This window comes from Caloenas nicobarica, chromosome 3 (genome assembly GCF_036013445.1).
Source record: "Caloenas nicobarica isolate bCalNic1 chromosome 3, bCalNic1.hap1, whole genome shotgun sequence".
Classification (NCBI taxonomy): domain Eukaryota; kingdom Metazoa; phylum Chordata; class Aves; order Columbiformes; family Columbidae; genus Caloenas; species Caloenas nicobarica.
The window spans coordinates 56,179,148-56,202,639 of NC_088247.1; the positions used below are offsets into that span (position 1 = coordinate 56,179,148).

The window sequence follows — 23,492 nt, forward strand, 5'->3', positions numbered from 1 at the left end:
GAGAAAAATAATTTGTGGTTCCCCCTAAAGAATCAACTGTAAGTTGACAATTTGTCTAGTGTGTTTTATTGACAATTGCCTTTGCTCTTTTTCAGCGCACTAGATACCTACTTTAATTTTTTTGGCTTCCGGTCCCAGGTTGTGGTTGTATCTGCATGACCTGGATTCAGTTCCTCTTAATGTTGGCTATCACAGAATATCGCTCCTGTAAGCTGAATAACTTTTGCTTCTCACTGTACAACAGTTGGTTTTGCATCTCTTTAAGCTGCAGCGCTTGAATGTGACTTGGGAATGGTACATCAGAGCTGAGCAGAGTGTTCCAGCAGTGGTCACCAAAGTGTCAAACACCAAACTAAACACAATCTCATTCTGCTGAATGTTACTTTCTCAGTGCATTCAAGGATTGCACCAAGTGTTGTCATCAGTGTGCTGGTGTGGAGCTCTTGCTCTGAAATTCAGAGCTGTTATCCCAGGTCTCTAGGGCCCTTCTGCCAAGGGTAAGGGAGCACCCCGCAATCACAGCCCTTGCTTGCTCTTCTTCTGCGTGCGCTCCCCTGTTGGGACAGACGCACACACGGCTGATTGTGCCCAGGTTACTATGCAGTGCAGTGGCATAATACTCCACCAAGCTTTTGTCTTACACTAATTTTATCACTTGGCTGTCATGATTTAAGTCATGTTTTCTACTTTCCAAAATTAGTTTTCTACTGAATTTATATCCTTCACTATAAACTTTCCTTTTTGCATTTGTTTTATGCCCTTTGTTTGTATTACTATGAACTTTCCTTTTAATCTGGCTACAAATGGGAGGGGGTTCCCTCTTTAGTCAGTGTTCCATCTTTCGTTTTTGATTTGTGTCTTCTAGGTTTTTTTTGTTTGCTTGGAGTGTTGTGTTTTTTGGTGGTTTTTTTGTTTGGTTGGGGGTTTTTTTGTTTGTTTGTTTTTTGGTTTTGGGGTTTTTAAAATTTTCTGTTATCAGTTTTTCATTTTGAATAATTTCTTTTTGGAGTGATTAACTTCAGATTTCTGAAGTTGTTCATTTCCAAGTACTTCATGTTTTATTGATGTTTCCCTGGCAGTGCATAACACACTCATAAGCATGTGATCTCTGAAACAGCTGTTGAATTCTAGGGTAAATTTCCTCACAACTGTCAAGCTGGCTGTAAGAGAGTTCCTCAGGCAGTGGTTTCTGAAGTTAGAAATTGTCTTTTTTTTTTTTTTTTTTTTTTTTTCATTTTGGTCACTTGGAAATACCACCATAGTATAATGTTATTATTTTATTAACAGAGAATTTCACAATGACTTCACTTTTGTAATCACCTATTTCTTACTTTCCACTGCCGCTTCTTAGATCTGGAGTGTCTGGATTTATTTGGCATCTGTTCATGGCAGAGGAAAACTTATTTGTGGACCGTTTAGATAAAATGGGCATTTACAGGTCCGTGGGGCCTGACAGGAAATATTCTGAGTGCACTGAGGAACTTGGTTGATTTTGCTGCAGGGCAGCTTTCTATAATAGTTAGCTTTCCAGACTAGGACTACTGCACATAAAACACACAATGGTCAAGTTAAATGTCTCTTTCAGTTAAAAGTTACATTATTTAGCGAAGAGATGATCGTACTGCTCCTTCTGAAGCCTCCGTGAGCAAGTAAAGAGGTTCAGGGCACGCTGAGTGGCACGTGTTGATGTGGGAAAACTTCTGCAGTTAAAAGAAAAGATCTTGATTAAAATGAGATGATACAGCTTTTAGAAGTGTCTTCCATAGTTCACTATTTTTAGATCTGTGCAAACTTCTAAGCGATCACATGGCTTCTCACAAAGAAGCGGGGAAACCCTTGGCAATGGTAGCGTGACCCTATTTTAGCCTTTTGCAGGTCATTATTGGAGAGGACTATCCCGAGGACTGATTGTTTGCATGGTGCTACTTTGATCTCTTTTGTGTGTGTTGCTGCAGCGGAACAGACAGCAGCTAAAATTTTTATTTTGACGTCAACATTAGCTACCTGACTTGTTCTTGATGAAGGGAGACTGCTTACGCCCCAGGAACTAGGGTGTTGCATGTCATTCACAAATTTAGGACAATTATGCTAGAGCTGTATTTGGTTGTATCTTAGAAATGTTGTGTAGATACAGTTCTTGTTTGAGAACAAAAATTTAAATTCAGCTAGGTCATTTGTTAGCCACACACCACAGAAGCGTTTGTGAATATGCAAAGGAGAAGAGAAAAAACTGAAGGCAATGCTAATTTGTTCAGTTTTCGTGGTTAGAAGGACATTTGAATGACACAGCAAAGTCAATCCTTTATTCTTTCTGAGGGTAGTGGGAATTGGAGCAAAATTTATCGACGCTAAAGTGAGTCAAGCTCTGCCCTCCAATGTCTCACTTTAATTATGAATTAATATACCTGTCATGAGCGAGCAACAATTTCAGGGCTGGCAGTTTATGCAATTAGAACTGACCTCAGATTCTAGCCATTACTGGTAGAAGTGTAGAACAGAAAATGTAGACTTGATTGGAGAAATCTGTGGAATAAAATAAATGAACCTGAACAGAATCCAACAGTGCTGAAACGGTGTTTTAAGACTATCTGTGCATATACTATAAATCCAAGTAACTTGAAATATAGGGAGAGAATGTCTAGGTTTCTCTAAGATTTTAATTGTTCTGTATGGATCAAGGAACTACTGGACAAAACTTCCTAGTGAATAACTGGAGAAAGATCCGGTGTCGTAAGTACTTAGTATCTTTCTATCTGCCCTCTTTAATTACCTTTTTTTGCCTTTTTTTTTTCCTGGCAATTCATCTTCTTGTACAGTGGATCCACTAGTGTATTCCTGTTTCAAATTGCATGTGTTCATTTTAATCCTTAGTACTATCTGGGTTAAAGGAATATATTACCTAAATTCCTTCTTGAGAAATTGTTTCACTGTTTGTTACGGATGTTGTCAAAGAACATCTCTTTCAAGAAATTGATTGAGAACTGACCACACTTATGGAAGTGCATACACTGCCAGTACTGCATCATTAGCAGAACTGTCAGTAACTGCTTATTTTCATTATGCTAACAAAATGAAGAATTCTTTTGTGGTTAGTCTCTGTAACTTTTAGAGGGCAGATAGAAACGTGGTGTAGACTTTACTGGTGCTATTTTATGGCTTGGTCAGTGCAGGAGGTCGAACTGAGTAATTAAAATGAGTTTTTTATGGACTTAACTTTTGTGAACATGATGTAAAAACAGGCAATTTGTCATCTTAATATGAATTGCATGGGACTGCACAAACCACTTGGTGTTTCCATGATGCTTTGACTGTGTGTATACCAAAGGGAGGAAAAAAAAATATTGTGGGATGGAAAACAGAAACCTTGAAATGCTTCAGGCTGCCAGGTGGAAGGAGCTATTTATTGGCTTGGGGTGGTATGCAAGGGTGGAAGTACATGGGTAGTACACTATTTGTGTGGTTGTCCCTCCTTTGTCACTGGGCAAAACCTCTGTAACAAGGCAGCGCTGTGTTCATGGACCACTGCACAACGGTTGTCTCCTCCTCTTCTGTTTACAGGGTGGATCACTTGTACACATTTTTTGTTCAGTGGTCACCAGAAATATATGGGAAAGATGCCAAAGAGCAAGGTTTTGTCGTGGTAGAAAAGGAGGAGCTTGACATGATAGACAACTTCTTCAGTGAGCCCACTACTAAAAGCTGGGAGGTGAGTGCTTTCTGCCCTTGTGTGAAGCATATGAAGTGTGCAGCCCCTGTTAAGAATCTCAGCACTTGCTGTTTTGATGATTTTTTTATGGTGTTTCTATATAATGCTTGCTGCTTATATAGAAGTCTCCTCCAGGCTTATGTCTGCCTCACAAACGTACTCATATTCCTTCAGTCCTCCTTTCTTCTCTCCCTAGAAAGAACTGGCAAACAACTGGGAGCTCTGTGGTGTGCAAATATTTTGGTGATATGAGGTTAGCCTTTTACAAAAGTATACAGGTGTATGTTGTCAGCATTGCTAAATCCATATTGTATTTATATACTACAAATAAAACCTCCGAAATGTATATGTACATGGAAACACCAACAGAGACTCCTGTGTGCTGGTTGGAATGGGTTGCTGTGGGATGTTGTGGCATACCCTTGCATCTCAGGTGCATGCAGCAATGCTGTTTGAATATTGACTGTAAGATGGATAGGTTTTAGACTTGGACTTTCGCTTTTTCATATGGGGGCTTTTGCAATCTGTTTTAACTACTTGGCATGGCCTGTGTATGTTATCTGTTGCTTGTGCATACAAAACCTCATTTCTAAGGTGAATAAGCTCACACACATTTTTTAATGATTATTCTGAATGCTGAAGCACTTGCTGTGCTAAGGATATGGGTTAATTTTAAAAACAAAACAAAACAAAAAACAAAAAACCCACAAAACCCCCCACAAAACAAAACAAAACAAACAAAAACTCCAAGCCAAACCAAAACAAAACAAAAACAAAAAAAACAGATTAAATCCCTAAATGGGAAATATCTTGATGGTGATTTACAAAGTGATCTGATTATTTGTCTTAAATATGAATGCGTTTTTAAAATTCTACAGCCCTTTTTATTTTTTTGAAGCATTTCTATCTTTAAACTACATTGTCCTATTCAAAAGTGGAGGTTAGGAGTGGGGCTTGACATTTGAAATGTAGCAACGTCACCTCTAATCCCACATAGCTTTTATTTTTACAGTTTTGTATTTTTTAATATTGGTGCTTTGTGAACTGCAAGTTTGGGGGGAAAAAAAAAAAAAAAAAAGGAGTCTTCATTCCTTGTTTTGCCCAGAGCTGAGTGCTGTCATATCTTGCACTAGATTTCACTGTTCAGGTGTTATTTGCATGCCATTTTCGTAAAACCAAAATGAACAGAGGTGAGAGAGATCTGTCTGCACTGGGAGCTTTTCTCTCATTGTTTTACTTCATATATGTATTGGAAGAAGAATTATCTGGAAACAGCTTCTTAAAGGTGTGTTTCTCTTATTTGTAGTATATTCAAGCTTTACAAATTCAAAGGAGGTCTTTCAGGAAATCTTTATCGGAAGTCCAAATTTGGGCATGATCACTTACATAGTTTCACTCTCCCTTGTGGGGAAACAGAAAGTGTAGAGGAGCATAAAAGCAATTTTATCACAGCGTGCCATGGGCAGTCTGTCGTGCTTGCTGGTGAGAGCTCTTGCCACTAGAGCAGGGAAGTGTAGTGGATACTGCAAAATAAACTGGTAGATGATGAAAGGGAAGCAAATGCCTTTGAATATTCGAATTCTTTACTATGCCAGACCTGACCAGGAGGAGCCTTTTGTGGAGGTATGTTGAACTGTGTCCCTGTTTGAACAGTGTGGATCTGATACAGCGCTTCTGTCCCAGTAAAAATGTGCTCCTTCCTCAGACTGATTTTAACACAGTATTTCCACACCAGGTAGCTTGCTTTCTCAGTCCTGTAAAATCTTGAAAAGATTTTGTAGATCCACTTTCTGTAGCAGTTGATTCTTTTTGTCTCTCTCTGCTTTTGTGTGGTCTGTAAACATCTGATTCTGCAAATCCCTTTTTTTGCAATTGTTGACTCTGAACTTCATTCAAATGGGCACTTCGGTTATAGGCTGAACAAGTGTCTATGCAGTGAAGAAAGGGGCTGGTCTGTCTTTGGAGTTGATTTGTAATTTACAGCTGTGTTAATAAATTTTCTGTGATTGCCTATGTTTGCAAGTTTGGTTGCATTTTGCTACAGATACCTGTTGCTGGTTAATTTACTATGATACTTTCCCTCCCCTTCCTGGGGGAAGACTTTGAAAGAGGATCAGGGTACTTTTTATATAAGATGAAAAAAGTGTTCATTTAAAAAAAAAAAAAAAGGTAAAATAAAATAATGGCCTGGAAGATGAGGAGGGAAGTGAAACCATTCAGGAGGCAGAAAAAGAGCAAGGATAAAAGCACAAAGTCCATTTTCCTTTAACAGTTTGTTGAGTTTTTTTTAAATTTATGTTAATTTTTTAGTGCAAACCTTCCCTGAAATTTGACATACGAAAAATTTTCCAGCACAGGATTCCTTCTAGTCTCAGAAGACCCAGGACTAAATCCTGCTGAGCCTGGGCTGGAGGGGCAGGATGCAGCTGTACCGCTCTGCCAGCATCACTGGCAGGAATACCTGTACTGCCCAGATGCACAGGGACACGTAACAACATTAGTTCTGTGGGGTGGATTTTGCCTTGCCCTTGAATTTTGTCCTGCCCCCTTTCCTAACCCTGCTGTGTATGTTGGAGTGCCAGTGCTGGGGTGCCCTGCTCGGGGTGGCTGCCCCAGGCTCAGCTCCAGGTGTCTGCAGGTGAACATGGGCTGGAGGTGAGTGCATCCAGCAGACGTGTTGCTCGTGTCCCACTGGAGATGCTAGGTGTGACTGACAGTGTGAGCGCTTTCTCCTGCCCACGGGGAGCTCTTCACTGGTCCTGGTCTTCACAAGAAGCTCCTTCTCTGTGTTTTGTGGTGTGGTTAAATCTGCAGTTGGAGTCAGTCCAATGGATTTCGTTTCTCGCCTGTGGGACAGGTGTGCGTAGGACCTCCAGGCGCTTGTTGGCAATTGTCTTGACTGTTGACAGCTTTTGCAAGTTCAAGCAGTGATTGTGAAGTCACGGAGGAGTTATGCAAAACTTTACCCACATGTAATGGGAAAGTCGTTTGGAAGCCGTATTTGCAGGGCAGTGTGTGGCAGCAGCGCAGTGTGCTTGGCAACCACATCCTGAGGTTCTAGCTCCAGGAGAAGACCTTCATGGTGATGTGCTCATGGAAGAAAGGCGGTTTAAGGTTTCCTGTTTGTTTTGTGGTTAGGCCCCCTTGTTTCCCGTTTTCCTTCTCATCAGCCCCGTCTCTGAGCTTTCGCTGTACCTTCCTGTTTGCTGTGGTGGCACCGAGCCCCAGCTAAAGCCCCGCTGCTGGGCGCAGTGTGCTTCACCTCACCGAGGCTCCTGTCACTTGCTAAGCACCCTGAGCTGCACTGAAGGGTGAGCAGCTTTCCAGCTGTGCCAGGTGATGCCGGGAGGCTGAGCACCCCAGCAGCATCTCTTCAGGAGCCAGGACACCCAAACCGCTGCCGCCGAGAGGTGACACAGTGTCCTCCCCTCTGCAGTGAGCTCCAGGCACCCTGGGTGCTGCCAGTCTGGGAGCTCCTGCCCCACGCCATGTCTGGGCTCCTGTTTGCTGCCTGTGCTGCCTGGGGTTCAGAACTTGTCCTCTGTCTCTCTCAGCACCTCGTAGGCTGCTGAGTCCTTTGATAGACAAGCGTAGACAAGTATTAAGTGTATGGACTTGCATTCTCTTTTTTTACCAGCTTTATGGGAAACGGTAGTGTGGCTTACCTGTAGTTGCTGGAGAGAAATCTGTGCTTCGTTTTTTAAGTATTGAAATTCAAACTTGATGTTAGAAATATTTATGTGGATTTACTTTTAAAATATTACAATGTGCTCTCTTTATGGAGTCTTAAGCAAAGGAATAAATAGAAGTTTCCAAAGAGCTGTTTGATCATTTTAAACTAACAATGTGTTTTATAAAGATCTGCACTCTCAGAATGAGTGTTTTCAAGAATATAGCTAAACTGGATGCTCAGAGTCTTACTCAATATATTTCCTACAAGACAGAACTTCAAAATATCTATTCAAATTGATCTACATTTTTAATTCTTTGCTTTATTCATTCTGTTTCAGTTTGTGTATACAAAACCATGTCAGAGTCAGTAAACCAAGAAAAAGTTGCTGTTTTAATCAAAAGGATAAGTGAAATTTTAAACTTTTTCATATTCTCATGCATTAGCACCTGAGAAAATAACTAATGTACTCAACTATTTGCATGGGAGAAAGCAAAGATGCTTCTGCATCCTCCTCATTTAGTCTCGGCAAGACGCCTAGTTCAGATGTGTGTCGTGTCCCTTGGAAGCAGTAGGTGCACTTTAGCCTTCTGGCTTGGGACGAGCTGTATCTGAGACTGACCACATGATGTCACCTGGTTACCTCAATATTTTTTAATCCCAAAGGACTCTACAGCTATGGGAGGTCACCAGGGCATGAAGAAGTTCTGGCCATGCTGTCTCAAAGACACCTTGCCAGTTTAGAATTTCCCCATTTGGTTAAGGCTGTCTGTGCTTGATACAACCATCCCATACAGTGGTTTTGCTCCACACAGTGTAACAGCTCGGGCTTATATTGTTTTAAATTAATTTGCTTCAAAAGAGGATTGACAGCATAAGAGCTATGCTTATGTTGGACACTTGTTCTCTTGCCTCAGATCATTACTGTAGAAGAAGCAAAACGACGAAAGAGCGTTTGCAGTTACTATGAAGAAGAAGAAGATGATGATACTTTGCCTGTCTTGAAGCATCACAGCGCCCTCCTGGAGAACATGCACATAGAGCAGGTATGGCTAGAAAAACCTCAAGTTTCCTTGTTAGCTCTGGTGTGGTCTCTGCCGAGTGTGGGACGTTTACCTTCCGGAGGCAATGCCAATGCTTTTTAATAATTTGGAAAGTACTTAGTATGGTGGAACGTCCTTGTGCAAGGTCCTGTTTGCTGCAGCACTGGCTCACCTGGAAAGCTTATTTTTGTGTTTTGCAACTCTGGAGTTTTGAGTTGTGATATTGAGGACTGGCAACTCTTGCAGTGCTCGGAGAGGGGTGCCAGTTTTGATGCGATGTGAATGCAGACAGTTGAGCTCAGAGTACAAGGACACATGCATGTGGCAGAGGTGTTAAGCTGCTGGCATCAACTGCTCCCTTGACAGCCATTTTTTGGCTCAGAAGCCCCTGCAGAAAGGGAATAGTCTGGAGCACCAGCTGTGACCCAGCCTGTTGAATATGTTTCTGTTTCCCGCTGTTCATTGCCCAGCTTGCCCGGCGCCTGCCCGCACGAGTGCAGGGATATCCGTGGCGGCTTGCGTACAGTACACTGGAGCACGGGACCAGCCTGAAGACTCTGTACCGTAAATCAGCATCTCTTGACAGTCCGGTTCTCCTTGTCATCAAGGATATGGACAACCAGGTAAGGAGTGCTTGTTCTGCGGGGGTTGGACTGAAAGGGTAACATCATACAGTGATCATTCAGAAGTGCCAGTCATTCTCTGAGGTGACATCATACTAAAATAAGACACTGGTGTTTTCTTTTGTATTTTCTATGGCTTAAACTAAACTTACAGGCACGAAAGTACATCAGCACTAATAGAAATACACCCCCCCCCCAACAACTTCATAATTGCAGTGAGTGCTCCCTTTAAGAGTCCCCATGGAAGTATCTTCCTTAGGTATCTCACTAAAAAGCTGTCACAAATAATGCCTCTGTGGAGGTCTAGTACTTAAGTAGCTCCTAGAGTCAGCGTTCACGTTCCTGTTGCCATTGTCATCACCTGGCTTTTAACATGCAGGATATAAAAGATTTGCAGGAGTATTTGCTCATCTGATGTACTTCACTAGTTGGTCCTTCTAACATGAAACACCAGCTCAGTTGTTCTTTAGAAAGTATTTTTAAATGTTTGGATTTTTTTCTCTTGAATTTTGCACTGTCCTCAAAAGTTGTTTGATCATTTTATTCTGACAGATATTTGGAGCATATGCTACACATCCTTTCAGGTTTAGTGACCATTACTATGGCACTGGTGAAACGTTCCTCTACACATTCAGTCCAAATTTCAAGGTAAGTGGGTGTTCACTTTCTCAAATAAGATCTTTGGGTTCCACTTTTGAAACATTTATGAGATTTTTGTGAAGACAGCATATTTGAGTTTAGAAGATGTGCGGGCTGTTGATGAATGCAGTTAATTGCTCATTGATTCAATACAATGCTTTAAGCAACAGCAGCTGTTGTGCATCTGAAGTGCCAAGAAGACAGTCTGTAGGGGTGAGGAGAGGGTTTTAAGTGGATTGAAGTGGAGGGGAAGCAGGGAGGAGTAAGGAGTGGACTGTCAAAGATTCACCTTGGAAGACAGTGACATTAAGAACAGGGTATAATTTCACACACGTTTAGGATCACGGTGACAACAAACCAGAGATAAGAGTGCTACTGAAATACCCTTTACGTTCATGGCTTTTGCATCTTTCAATATCACTTTGTTCTTTTTTAACAGAATGCCTGTTGATTTAGAGATGCAAGCAGAATTTTAAAAAGGATTAGGGTGCCTTGTTCATAGTTTTAAATATGTATTGTTCCTTTACTTTCTACCTATTACTTCTTCCTTCCCCTTCAAGAAAAAAATAAAACAAAATACCTGCTAAGAGTCAGTCCCCAGTGGTCTAAGAGTACAAGAACCCTTACATTCTAAATGTATGGGGTTCTTTTCCCTTCCTCAGGTATTCAAATGGAGTGGAGAGAACACCTACTTCATCAATGGAGACACCAGCTCTCTGGAGCTTGGAGGTGGAGGGTGAGTGAATGTTTGGTTTTTGATCATGTAGCTCACTTTTTTTTTTTTAATGAGAATAGGGACAATGATAGTTGAAAGAAAAACTAATCAGTAAAATGGCTGAACTTACTTTTGCCAAACTGTTTAGGGAAGATACCTCAGCAATCTGATTTCTGTTAGTCCCAGAGCATTTTCCATTGCTTAGAGAGAGTGAATGATGTTGGGCAGCTAATTTTTTTTTTTTTTTTTTTTTTTTTTTTGAGATTGGGGAAAAAACCAGATGTTTTGGGTAGATACACGTCTCACTGCTGAACAGGTTTGCCACTGGAAGATAGTCTCTAATGGCAGTTTAGCCATCAGCTTCTAAGGTTTTTTCATGTGGTCCTCATTAAATTGTTATTATTCTGTTGCTGCAGAGAGCGAGGATACAGACAATGCTTAATCAGGTTCTAATTTCAAAGGTCAGTGGGCATGACATCAAGGGCTAAGGCTGCATGGTTAACTAAAGTGAGGTTACTGCTCCGTGAGTGTCTTGGCAAGTGCTTGGCCAGGATTGAGCTCTTCACATTCAGTCTAAGAGGTCCTCAGAATTACCTAGATTCCTCCGTATCGCTCCTCTGGTTGTTTCTACAGCTTCCAGTATTTTTACTGTTACACATAACCTGAAATTTGTTGTGTATTTCCTTTTTAGTGGCCGGTTTGGCTTATGGTTAGATGCAGATTTGTATCACGGGCGAAGTAACTCCTGCAGCACCTTCAATAATGACATCTTATCGAAGCAAGAAGATTTCATTATTCAAGATGTAGAAGTATGGACATTTGAATGAAATACTGACTGCCTTAAGGACCGGATCCGTTAGGCACTTAAAAGCTAACTAGAAGGTGCAGGCTGCCTCACAATGTTACACGCTTTTTCCTCGAGTTTGTACCAGAGCATGACTACGCAAAAAAACCCCAACCAACCAACCCAAGAAAAAACGGAGCAGGTTGTCAGGGGCAGTAAGAGACAGAAGAGTAAGAGATTAGTCTGAAGTGTTTTTTACTTCCTCCCCCAACACTACTCCATCGAAGAAATGATGCTTACGAAAACATTCATGGTGTATAAGTTGAAAATGTTTTCTGTAACTGTGAAAAAGATCCTGTGGGAAAACTATAACTATCTCATACATTCCATGTGTATTTATGTTCAACGTACAAATGCTAACCAAAAATAAAAGGTTACTTTACCAAAATCTGCAGTATACTGTTTGCCATGGGAAAGAATCACAAATGGGTGTACACAGCACTTAAGGGAACATGTTTTTAAAATCTTTTTATTTATTGTTATTGTGTAGCAGATTTTTTTTTTTGTAAATGTATTAGCAATGAGTTTTTTCTTTTAATGTTTCAAATTTCAGTTTGATAAATAATTACTATTCAGGTAGGTTTCTTATGCATTGGCATTTATTCTGAATCAATTTATTTGATTTCTGAAGTTAATTTTTATATTTTTATTTTGTAAATGAGATTGGGTTTTCATTTTACCCTAATTAGAGGGTTTCTTTTCTGGCAGAAACACTTGAGTGCATAATTCTGGTTTGGGTTTTTTTTGGGTTTTTTTGTTTTTCCTGAGAGAGAAGGTCGGTAGTGCTTCTCATTAACTCTGCTGCCATGTTCCTGTTAATATATTATTATTATTTTGGCACTGTATAGAGACATCGGGCAAACTGCCACCTGGTGTAGACTGTATCAGCTCTGCTGCAGTCAACAGAATTGGGACAGCATGGTTGGAGCATTTGACTGTTTACAAAGGACGTGTCTCAGAGAGGATTGTTTTTCTGTATCGCCACCAAATGATTCAAAATAAGCCACCCACAGTGCTTTTATGAGCACTTCCCAACAAACTGAAGAATAACTGCTTTGTTAAGGAGAAAATATAATTGAGATTTAGAGAAGAACACTATTCCCTTAGCTGGCCAGGTCATGTTAGTGTAATACTTGTTTTCTTAGTAATTATATATATGATTTCCTTCCTGAAAAAAAAAATATTTGAAGCAACAAGCTGGCTTAGGATTTGACAGGGAATAAAATATTCTTTATTTTTCATGAAGTATTTTGGTACTTTTCCCGCTCCCCTCTTCAACACTGAAAAAATAGCATGTTATGAAATGAAAATTATGGTAAATAGTGAGAGCGTGGCAGGAGTGGCAATCTCCACCGCTTGCTAAAGTATCGTGCTTTCCCATTAAGCCGTGGTTTTGTTCATGCAATCCAGACCCAACCAACATTAGGATGCTGTCCTGCCCTTAGACTCGAATGTGTCACGGTCCTGAGAAAGGCAGGTTTTAGAAACAGTAGTGTGCTTCCAGGCATTAAACAGTACAGTCTAAGTTTGGAATATTATTAACTGAGTAATACAACTCAATTTAGTTACTGTTCTTCCCTTTTTTAATAGATAAAAAAAGGCAGCCAAGTGGTTTTCTTTCAAAAGCATTACTGAATTTTAATCCTGCACAGAAATTTCACAGCCTAAAACCCAGTGCTATATACAGTAAGCCTGTAACACGCCGCACGTAAGCTTATCACGCTTCCCTTCTCTGTGGTCTACTACAGCCATAAATAAAGTTCTTATTGGTAATGCTGTGAAATATTTTGGAAGTTGCTAACAGCATAATGCTTTGAAGATACCAGGAATATCTAACACTATTTGCTCTTTTCAATGGTGGCAGACCACTTAATAGTTAAAAAAAGAACCCAAACCAACCAAGTTCAACATTTTACATACATTTCACTATTGCTGCCTACAACTTACTCCATTATATTATCCTTGTCAGAGCATATCTAAATGCTGTGGTCTATATTCAAAACAGTGTTGTTCAATCAAAATTCTGTGACCCTTGAAACTATGACTATTGAATATATGTAATGCAGTGCTATCACAATATTTTCAATAAAGGAATTTATGCATTCAGAAACTTGTTACAGATGTTTCCTCTTTTCACAAATTTTAGTACATTTTAAAGGTGAAAGGATGCAGGTTATGCTGACAAATACCTATGCCTACCACCAAAAAGAGACTTCCAGCAACATCATATTTTAGAAACATGCCTAAGCAGATGTGAGGTTTTCGGTTGTTTAGGTTTTTGGGGGGTTGTCTGGGGATTTGTTGTTTGGTTGGTTGGTTTGGGTTTGGTTTTTTTTTTGTTTGGTTGGGGTTTTCTTGTTTGGGGTTGTTTTATTTTGGTTTTGCCTTATTTATGGTGGGTTTTTTGTTTGTTCGTTGTTTTGTTGTGTTTTCGTGGTATTGCATCTCCTAAAATAGAGCTGTGTTTTGAGTTCAGTCAAACACAGAATGTGACAAAGGGCTAAGAAATACCAGTGGACATTTAAACAGTTGACCTAGTAGTTCTCTTTGCTTCTCTCAGCTGTAGTGAATGACATATATTCCTTCATCTTTTTTAACCCACTTGTTCCCAGAAGTCAAAAGTCCATGTATATCATTTTTGGATGCACCCTTTTTATATTGCTGAAGTGTTCACGTATTTTTCTTTCTATCCAAGCAGGACAAAGCCATAAAATGTCTTAAACGTACTTGGTTCTTGAAGGTTTTTTGAATTTATGGTAGACAGAGATGGTATTAAGAAAAACCAAACTATGATTACACACAAAACAGAACAAGTGTGCAATCTGTGAAACTTGCTTTCAGTGAAATGGCTTAAGAATTTTCTTGAGGAAAAGTACAGCCACTAGTAATTCCTCTCGGAGAACAAAAGCTTGTTCCTGCAATGTGAAACGTGTACTTTAGTGGTACTCGGATAAGGACTTTTGGTTCAGGACAGTGTTGAAATGCTGATTCACAATAAGGTCTGTAAGCACCCAGGTGAGTGCAGATGTTCAATTTGGTGCTGGTTCCAGTGCAGTTTTTGCAGCAGGTGGTTTGTACAAAGCTGGCTTTAGAGCAAAGTAAGACCCAGTTACTTTCAGACTAATGCTTGTGTGTAAACTTTCAAGATGACCCTTGTGTGTAGCAGAGAAAAGGAGCAGGTTGGCTCATCGCAAAGGGATCACCTCGCACTCTGCAGGTCAGCAAATGTGCTTCTTCAGGTAGCGTAGCTAAACGTGTCCTATTTGTACAAGCACAACTCACTTGCTCTGGAAGAAATGCATTTCTGAAAAACGTCATTCTAAATTTTACAGCTCGTTACCTCAAACGCTATGGCCTGTTGTCTGCGGGGCAAGTATTTTGTGCCATTTGGGCTGCGTGAAGAACAAAAACATGGAAATCCTGGTTTTAGGGATTCAGCCCTGCAGCTCTAACCTAATGACCTGTGCAAGTGATTTAAAACACAAATTATTAAGAAAACATTTTTAGAAATGGAATGTTAGCTACCATTTAGAAACACCTTCTGTTTTGGAAGCAGTTTGTACCTTTATTTTTAGTGAAAGCTTACAGTGCGCAGGCCACGTATTTTTCATTGGTGCTTTGGGCTGTATTCAGTGTGGGGTTCGGGGTTTGCTTCGAAACATCAGGGGAACTTGGTGTTTTGCCTGCTCAGCAGACCCTGCCCGTGTCAGGGGTGAGCCTGAGCTACGGGCCTGCTTGAGCCATGTTAAGACTTAACACCTGGAGCACTGTGTGCAGTTCTGGGCGCCACAGTATTAAAAAAAAAAAGGGTTTGGAGTGGAAGCCGTGTGAGGAGCAGCTAAACTCACTGGGTTTGTTCAGCCCGGAAAAGAGGAGACTGAGGGGAGACCTCACGGGCCTACAGCTTCCTCACAAGGGGAGGAGGAGGGGCAGGTGCTGATCTCTTCTCTTTGGCGGCCACTGACAGAACCCAAGGGAATGGCAGGAAGATGTGCCGGGGAGGTTTAGGTTGGACATTGGGAAAAGGTTCTTCCCCCAGAGGGTGGTGGAGCACTGGAACAGGCTCCCCAGGGAGGTGTCACAGCCCCAATCCTGACAGTGTTGAAGAAGAGACTGGACAAGGCCCTCAGACACATGGTGTGAATAGAACTGTGGGGTTGTCACATGCAGGGACAGGAGTTGGACTCGATGATCCTTGTAGGACCCTCCCAACTCAGGCCATTCTGTGATTCTGTAACACAGGGGCGCTCGTGTGGGGGTTCACGTGCAGCACGCCCTTCACGCCCCCGCTCGGGGAGGGTGGGGGGGGCTTTTCCTCCCCGCTGGCGGCGGGGGGGGCGGGGCGGCGCTCTCACGCGCTGGCCGCCGGCACCAATGGCGGGGGCGCCGGGCCCGGGGACCCGCCCCTAGGAGCTCGCGCCGGAGCTCCGCCCGCCGCCGGCAGGGGGCGCGCTCGGGGCGGGCGGTGTGTGCGGGCGCGGGGCGGGGGCCATGGCGGGGGAGGAGGCCGCGGCCGCAGCCGCCAGCACCGAGCGGGGAGAAGCCGGTAACGGCGGCGGCTACGACAGCAAGTGTGTGTTCTGCAGGATCGCCCGCCGGGAGGAGACGGGCACGGCGCTGCTGCCCTGCCAGGTGGGTGAGGCGCGTCCCGGCGGCGGCGTCCCCCGGTGTCCGCCCGGCGGGGCTCCCGTCGCCCTTCGCCGCCGCCCTCGTCCTCTCCCGCAGGCGCGGGTCCGGCCGGCGCCCCGCTGCACCGAGAGGTTCGGTCGGCCTGGGCGGGTGGTTGAGAAGGAGGCGGGTTGTGGCCGTGCCGGTGTGAGAGCAGCTCGGCGGGGCCCGGTGCCCGCAGCGGGGCCGGGGCTCCGGGACAGCAGGAGGGGGCCCGGGGGGTTAATTTGAGGATCACAGAGTCACAGAATGTTAGGGATTGGAAGGGACCTCAAAAGATCATCTAGTCCAATCCCCCTGCCGGAGCAGGAACACCTAGGTGAGGTTACACAGGAAGGCGTCCAGGCGGGGTTTGAATGTCTCCAGAGAAGGAGACTCCACAACCTCCCTGGGCAGCCTGTTCCAGGGCTCTGGCACCCTCACTGAGAAGAAGTTTCTTCTCATATTTAAATGGAACCTCCCGTGTTCCAGTTTGTACCCATTGCCCCTTGTCCTATCATTGGTTGTCACCAAGAAGAGCCTGGCTCCATCCTCGTGACACTCGCCCTTTACATATTTATAAACATTAATGAGGTCACCCCTCAGTCTCCTCTTCTCCAAGCTAAAGAGCCCCAGCTCCCTCAGCCTTTCCTCATAAGGGAGATGCTCCACTCCCTTCATCATCTTTGTGGCCCTGCGCTGGACTCTCTCCAGCAGTTCCCTGTCCTTCTCGAACTGAGGATGAAAGATCAAACCCCTCAAGTCGTGCGTGTGTCAGCACCAGGTGCCAGCCCTTGGCCTGGCCTGGCAGTGCCCGGGCGGCCTCAGCGGCCGTGCGCTCCTGTGCAGGTGGGAGTGAGACGTTGATTGGAAATAAAATGTCTTGCCAGCCCTAAATGTTGGCACAACAGCTGGAAACAAAGCAGACACCGAGGCACCCTGGCTGCAGAAGGTCAACTGAGGACACAAACCGCACTTACAAGCCTTTCTGTCGGCTGGCTGCAAAAATGCTCAGATTTTTGCTAGTTGCTTCAAATATGGCATTAACTATCACATTGATATGGGGAAGATGGACTTTGTTACCTACTCTTTGCCAATGTCTTCGTCCTAATCAGTTTAATATGTTTGTATCCTTTTTTTTTAGTATGACGACCTTGTTTGCTTCAGAGATATCAGACCCGGTGCCCCCCACCACTACCTGGTGGTGCCAGTGGAGCACATGGGGAACTGCAAAACGCTCAAGACAGAACATGTACCTGTAGGTAAGGCTGGCACTGTGTGTTTAGCATGAAGGAAAATAATTTGGCACAATTTAAGTGCGTTGTCGAGTAAATTGCACCTTTGAGCACCATTTGGTTAATGAGTAAACATGGAAATAGTGAGTGCGTGTAGGTAGAGACTTAACGCTTCCTGGGAACCTCCACGTGCAGTTCTAGAATTGCACTTTTTTTTTTCTTTTGTGCATTTCTAGAAAAACCCTGCACTAGTGCACAAAATCCCTTTTGTTTGCATGGAGTACAGATGCCTCTGCACTTTGTTGGAACTGCGACTTTATTTTTAAAGTGTTTATGTGCAGCTCTATTGTATTTTTTAGACAGATATGCCATTTTAAATTACACGGAAAATTACAGAGGAACTTCATAAAACATGTATTATTTTAAAATAAGTGCAACATTATTTTTAAGGAAAAAAGGAGTGAGAGAAGAAAGAGGGAAATAGTGTTCCAAAAATCTTTAATAATTTTTTAAAAGATAAAATTCTAAAATATTGAAGCTATGACTTATTGTTGACAGGCTTTTTTTTTTTTAAGAAAACATTGTTCTGGATTTTGTTTCACAAGAAATGCCTAGCTAAGTGTGTTGACTAACAGAAGAAACTATAGCCATACATGCATAAAGATACTCCACCTTAGGGAAATTTGCAGGTGATGCAAGAAAAGAGTTAGAGTTGCATGTTGCAAATCTTGCATCACGCTATTTCTCTTCTAAACGTAGGGTTGTTTTTGTCTAGAAACAACTTTCACGTGTTTGGCTTTGCAAGGATTCGTTAGATTTTGCCATGAGTTTTTCTATTAGAGTTGCTTCTTTTCTCAGTGATACAGCAGCGATATGTAGGACTGAGAGTTTTATTTTAATTTGTTTACCATCTCTGAACCTTCCTAACTTAGGCCAGGCTGCACAGGACCTAGAGATCAAAGTCCAATAGCTGTGTAAATGTCATAATTCTGACCAATCAGTATTTGTTGGTTGATTTTTTTTTTGTTGTTTCTTTGGTTTTTAGTAAGAGTGTGGTGATAGCATGGCTTTGGCCAAAATTGTGAGAATAATACCACACTTAAAAGCATCATTAGTGTGGAGATTGGTAACAGTGTCAATTTTTATGTCGATCATTGCGCAGCACTGTCTTGACAGTCTTTTATTATGAGTAGTTACAGTATATTTTTAAAAACCCATGTTTGTGATCTAGTGTAATCAGTTTGAAGTTAATATTCTGAAGAATACCTTTTCAAAGTACTTGATGACATATGATGTGAAAATATTACCTAAATATTAAATTAAATTTATTTGTGTTTAATAGTGCAGAGAATGGTGGAAGTTGGAAAAGCTGTCCTCCAGAGAAATAATTTTAATGACTTGAATGATGTAAGGTATGTAATGGAAACCCTCTGTATTTTTTGAGTATGTTTTTTACTGTTTAGAATGCTACTTTAGAGATAGTGGCAACAACTGCAGTATGATTTGTTGAAGAAATCAGTTCTGCATTCATTTCTCACATGACTTCTCAAGTAGAATGTGCTGGCATTGAATATAACTCTGTTTTTCTGATGAATTTCCACTGCAGATTGCGTTCCAGGTCTCAGGTCTTTCTTGACCATGTCTTCAAACAACTTATCTAAAAGACTGCTCTTTAATTACATGCTGAAAATATGCTCTAAATCCTAGATTCCGGAAGAGAGGTTAACTTTGTCCTATTGAAGCAGGGCACTGCATTGTGTTTCAGTCATACTTGCATTTGTTTGATTTCAGTGCTGCACCTTTAGTTTAAGCCAGTGCCTTTGCTAGCCCGGATAAACTAACATAATTTAAATAGTGTAGAGTATAGGGAGCTGGGCCTTCACGATTAAAATAGGTAGAAACGACCTTCATCCAGTGACAGTTGGCTTTCCAGCTGAAAACTAAATATGATACATCGAAGATACGTTTTATTTTTTAAACACTCCTTTTGAACAAAATGCATCTTAAATACAGAGATGTGAAGGAGGAGGTTAATGGGCTTTGGAAACGTTTCCTGAGAGCATAATGAAAGGAAAGGGCATATTTTTGTTCCTGCCTTTTATGTGCAAGGAAGATGTGATGAGTTGAGTTCTCAATTCAGTTGATTGTGTTAAATAACTTGCGATGTTCCACCAGTATTTTTTATCTGTTTTCCTTTTCTGAAGAATGGGTTTTCACTGGCCTCCGTTCTGCTCGATATCCCATTTGCATCTTCATGTCCTGGCCCCAGCCAGTCAGCTAGGATTCTTATCCAGGCTCATCTACAGAATCAATTCGTACTGGTTTATTACGGTAAGTGTAATGCAGATGAGCTTTTCGGTAGTTTTTCAATTGCAAGCTGAAAATGTGACATCGTTCTAACAGTTTAACTATGTTCAACTATGTCTATTTGAGAAAATATAATGATAAACCCCTTAATGTTTATGCTTATTGAGGGGAATGGAGTGACAATAACATTAACAGCAAACGATTATATACAGTAGTTCTGGATCTAATGTGTAGCTTAGGTTAATGTGATGTGCTTCTGAGGACACTTTATAAGTATTCGTTCTTTAATTTAAACGGATATATTCACATATGGTGGCCTTTGTATTGTACACACAAATTTAGGTGAAAAACCTGGCCACTTAGTGGTTGCTCTTCCTGGTTCACATGTTTTTTCTCATCTAGTAATCTTTAGACTAAACCAAGTGTCTGCTTTACAAAAACATTGTTTGTACTGATTTATGTCAGTAGAGACAAAACAGTGAGACTGAGCTGGCACTGACTAAATCACTGTTTGAAAATCTCTCTCTGGAGGACTAGAGCTTACTCTCAGTGCTTTGACGCAGCAAAGAACCTGTCCTTGCAAGGCTGCTACAGCATCCTGGTGTCATTGCTCAGCCCCGAAACAAAGATGCTGAAACAGGTCTGTGTCATCTAAAGAATATAGACAGCCTCTTACTTAAAGGGAAGAAAACTCAGCTTCTTCACAGTGGTAGCTGAGAAGCTGGAGATCTTGCCTAGCTTGAAAAAAGCAGATATGTGTCTGCTGTATTGTAGAGCATTACACAAATATTTGGCCCTCAAATAAGTGTAGCTGTGTAGTTTTACTGCTTACTATCTTTGATTAGCTCAGGGAGATATATACCAAGTTTAGTTATCTGATATGGATGCGCTTCAAAAGATATTTTGCCCTGTTGTCACATTGGAAAATGTTCTTGAGTTATTTTGGGGTTTAAATGGCTTGGGTGTAATACTTGCTTAAGAATGCAAAACAAGGTTCAGATAACTTCATTTTCAGTTGCTCCATGCTTTGTCTTGCTTTATTTGCAAATTAACTGCAAGAGCTACTTAACTCCTTTAAGTTGTTCCTACCTTAAGTAGCTAATTGCATTTTTACTGTGCGTATTTAAAGCATGCCAAACATAAGCTTTTCACATTTTAACAGAGTTCCTTTGGAGATCTTAATAAAACCGCAAGCACTAGTTCAAAATACAAGATTAGTTCAGCTGGACTGGCAAAACCAGACTGTCAGTAAACTGTTTTTTTTCAGAAGTGCCTGTGTTAGTCTCCATGTGCCCAGTTTGGCCTCTAGAACAATGTTGGCAGCCTTCCTTCTGCCCTGAGCCTTTCTGAGGGCTCTGTGGGCCGGTGTTGTCACACACACAAAATACAGCTGCCCTAGTTAGAGACTAGATGCATAAATAGCCATATGATGAGAAAAGTACATGTGAACGTGGTGATGTAACCAAATGGATGTATATCTCATGATGTGAACCATATACGTGAATGCACATCCCTCAGCAACATAGGTGGCTGGTATGCAGCTTGTTGGGTGATGAGAGGCCCCTACATGCTGTTCTGGAGTGTTTCCCAAAGAATTCCAGGTCTCACAGCATGGTTGTTCTGGGCACTGCTGTCTTCTGAGGTCTTTAAACCCACGCAGCTTTATCTGCTATTGATTTGCTCAAACATCCTCTGACTTTCATAGGTTGTGTTTCCTTTTCTGATCACCTAATGGGAGTTTGATGGAAACTGTGAAAAAGAGTTTGCTGATTAAAACTGTCATTGTACTCTGCTTCTGTTGTGTGCTTTGTAAAAATGAAAAGTAAATGCTCTGTCAGTGTTACTATTTTTAAAATGGAATTTTCAGGAAACTGAAGGTCCGTGGTGTAGTTCATGCATTGTTTTCCCTCTTTTATAGGCTGATGAACTGATTGAGCGACTGCAAACTGAAAATGCTGCCAGTTGAAAGCGCTCTTAGCCTTGTGTCGCTAGCCAGTTTGTTCTTTGTCTTTGAACTCTGATTTAAGGTTGCACAGTTTGGTGTTACTGATAATGTAACAGGATAAAAAAAGCTTTAGTTCCTTATGAGGAAATACACACAATTCGTAGCTGCCAACCTAATTCTCCCATTTGAATACTTGAGTCTGTATACTTCTCTGACAATAAGGCGATGTATTTTATTATCATGTGTATATATATACTTATATAAAATACATAGTACATACACACACATATGCACACATTCAGAGAACTTTTCCTGTAAAGGGCAGGGTATAGCAGCAGAATGGATTCCAACTAAGGCAACAAGTTACTACTAACAGCATGTATGTGGTACCAAAGGGATTATTTGTTGCGGAATCAAGCTTTTATTTTAAAGAGGTGTTGTTCTAGGATTGCAAATAACATTTAAAACATCGAGGTTTCCATCTGTATTTATATGATATGTTACTCATGCCTAGTTATTAGTAGGTACGTTGCTGAAAGTACACTACCGACTTTCTGGTGCTAAACCACTTTAATATAATTACCTGTCTTATTTGCATGACAGCGACAATGTAAATGTTAATACAGTAGGTGCCCAAGATGTGATAATGATATATAACGTAGAATATAGTTTAAATGTATGTGTAAGTGGTTGTATGTTGGACTTAAAGATTGTTTCCCTCTTATGTGCACAATATTTTAGATTAGTTATAGTATGTTTACAAAAAATGTGAAGAGTTCAGATGTATTGATTTAATGTACCGTTCTTCTGCATGATGGTGGAAAAAAAATCCAATTTTTTAGATGGTTCTGATACTGTTCTTACTGGAAGTCCCTTGCAGATTACTAATGCCTTGGCTAAATTTGATTTCTAAATGAAGTCATAAGAGAAGCAAGTTTTTAGTTCAGTGAGTATGTGGCAGGTTCCTTAAGGAACCTGCTGAACATTTGCGTTTGCTGTATGACTCTAATCAGTAATACTAGTGCTCTGTTTCTCGGTACCATATTAAGGCGAACTGTTTGGAAAGTTAAAACTGCAGAAAATGCAGAGTGGATTTTCTTCATTCACGTTCTTGGTGCCTAACTCATCAAGTGTCCTTGGCTGATGCATTTAGATACAGCCGAGGTGATGGTCTGTTCCACCTGCAAGCTTCCCTGAACTTAATCTTCTCAGTGTTTTCCACTGATCCAGCACCTCTTGCCTTAGTGGTACAATGAATTGTAATATTCTTACAGTAAACTATATGTAATAACTTCAGAAAGTTCACACCTTTCTGAAGAATGTTTTCTACCCAGAAAAGTTTATATCTCTCTTTTCTCTAAGACCTTGCTCACAATGCCTTGTTATTCTTATTAGTGGGGTGCTTATGTGTTATTTGCAGTCCTTTGGGGTTTTAATTTGTAACAATAGGTAGGAAGAGTGTGAACTAAAGCCACTGAACTTTGACTGCTTCTGTGCAATAGATTAGGAGGTTTAAGCTGACTCCTGGCTTTGTGAAATCTCTGAACATCAAGATCTCTCAGGAGTTAATACTGTGTGTGTGTTCTGATTTGTAATTAATTTATGTAACTGTACTTAACTGTGACATGTAATATTTAAAGTACTAACATGAACTGCTGTCAAAAAGGATTAATAAACAACAAATATTAATCTTGGAATGATCTTCCACTTCAATGGAATAGTTGACTGTGGGGGTTGAACCCTGCCAGCCCTTCGCTCGCTCCTCACCTGTGACCTGGTGGGATAGAGGAAAGAATGGCAAGACCAAAAGTGAGAAAAATCCTGAGTTGAGATAAAGACAGTTTAATAAATGAAGGAAATAGGAATAAAAACAAAAACAAGCCACGTGATGCAAAGGCAATCACTCATGACCTCCCACAAGCAGGCCAGTAACAATAGCTCCCTCACTCCCCCCCAAACTTCCCTCAACTCCTGTTGCTGAGTGTGACACTCCATGCTGGGGAATATCCCTGCTGGGCAGCTTGTGCCCCTCCCAGCTTTTTGCCCAACAGAGGGGCAAGAGCAGGAAAAAGAGGCAGCCTTGGTGCTGTGCAAGCACAGCTCCGCACTCGCCAGAAC

The 23,492-nt window shown here is 41.5% G+C and overlaps 2 protein-coding genes across 5 annotated transcripts in view; both read left to right on the forward strand.

Annotated features, from left to right (window-relative positions):
* NCOA7 (nuclear receptor coactivator 7) overlaps positions 1–13,327 on the forward strand; it is a 95,663-nt gene extending 82,336 nt beyond the window's left edge. For all 4 annotated transcript variants that reach the window (XM_065631614.1, XM_065631618.1, XM_065631615.1 and 1 more), the window contains 6 exons: positions 3,559–3,706; positions 8,294–8,422; positions 8,890–9,042; positions 9,595–9,690; positions 10,344–10,417; positions 11,088–13,327. In XM_065631614.1, coding sequence (XP_065487686.1) covers positions 3,559–3,706; positions 8,294–8,422; positions 8,890–9,042; positions 9,595–9,690; positions 10,344–10,417; positions 11,088–11,223 — 736 coding nt within the window. In that variant the 3' untranslated portion in view covers positions 11,224–13,327. The remainder of the gene's footprint in view (positions 1–3,558; positions 3,707–8,293; positions 8,423–8,889; positions 9,043–9,594; positions 9,691–10,343; positions 10,418–11,087) is intronic.
* A 2,379-nt stretch (positions 13,328–15,706) lies between these two features.
* Positions 15,707–23,063, forward strand: HINT3 (histidine triad nucleotide binding protein 3). The gene is made up of 5 exons (XM_065632743.1): positions 15,707–15,872; positions 17,032–17,149; positions 18,465–18,534; positions 19,327–19,453; positions 21,348–23,063. The coding sequence occupies exons 1-5, from the start codon at positions 15,732–15,734 to the stop codon at positions 21,393–21,395; spliced, it is 504 nt and encodes a 167-aa protein (XP_065488815.1). The 5' UTR covers positions 15,707–15,731; the 3' UTR covers positions 21,396–23,063.
* Positions 23,064–23,492: the final 429 nt, after the last annotated feature.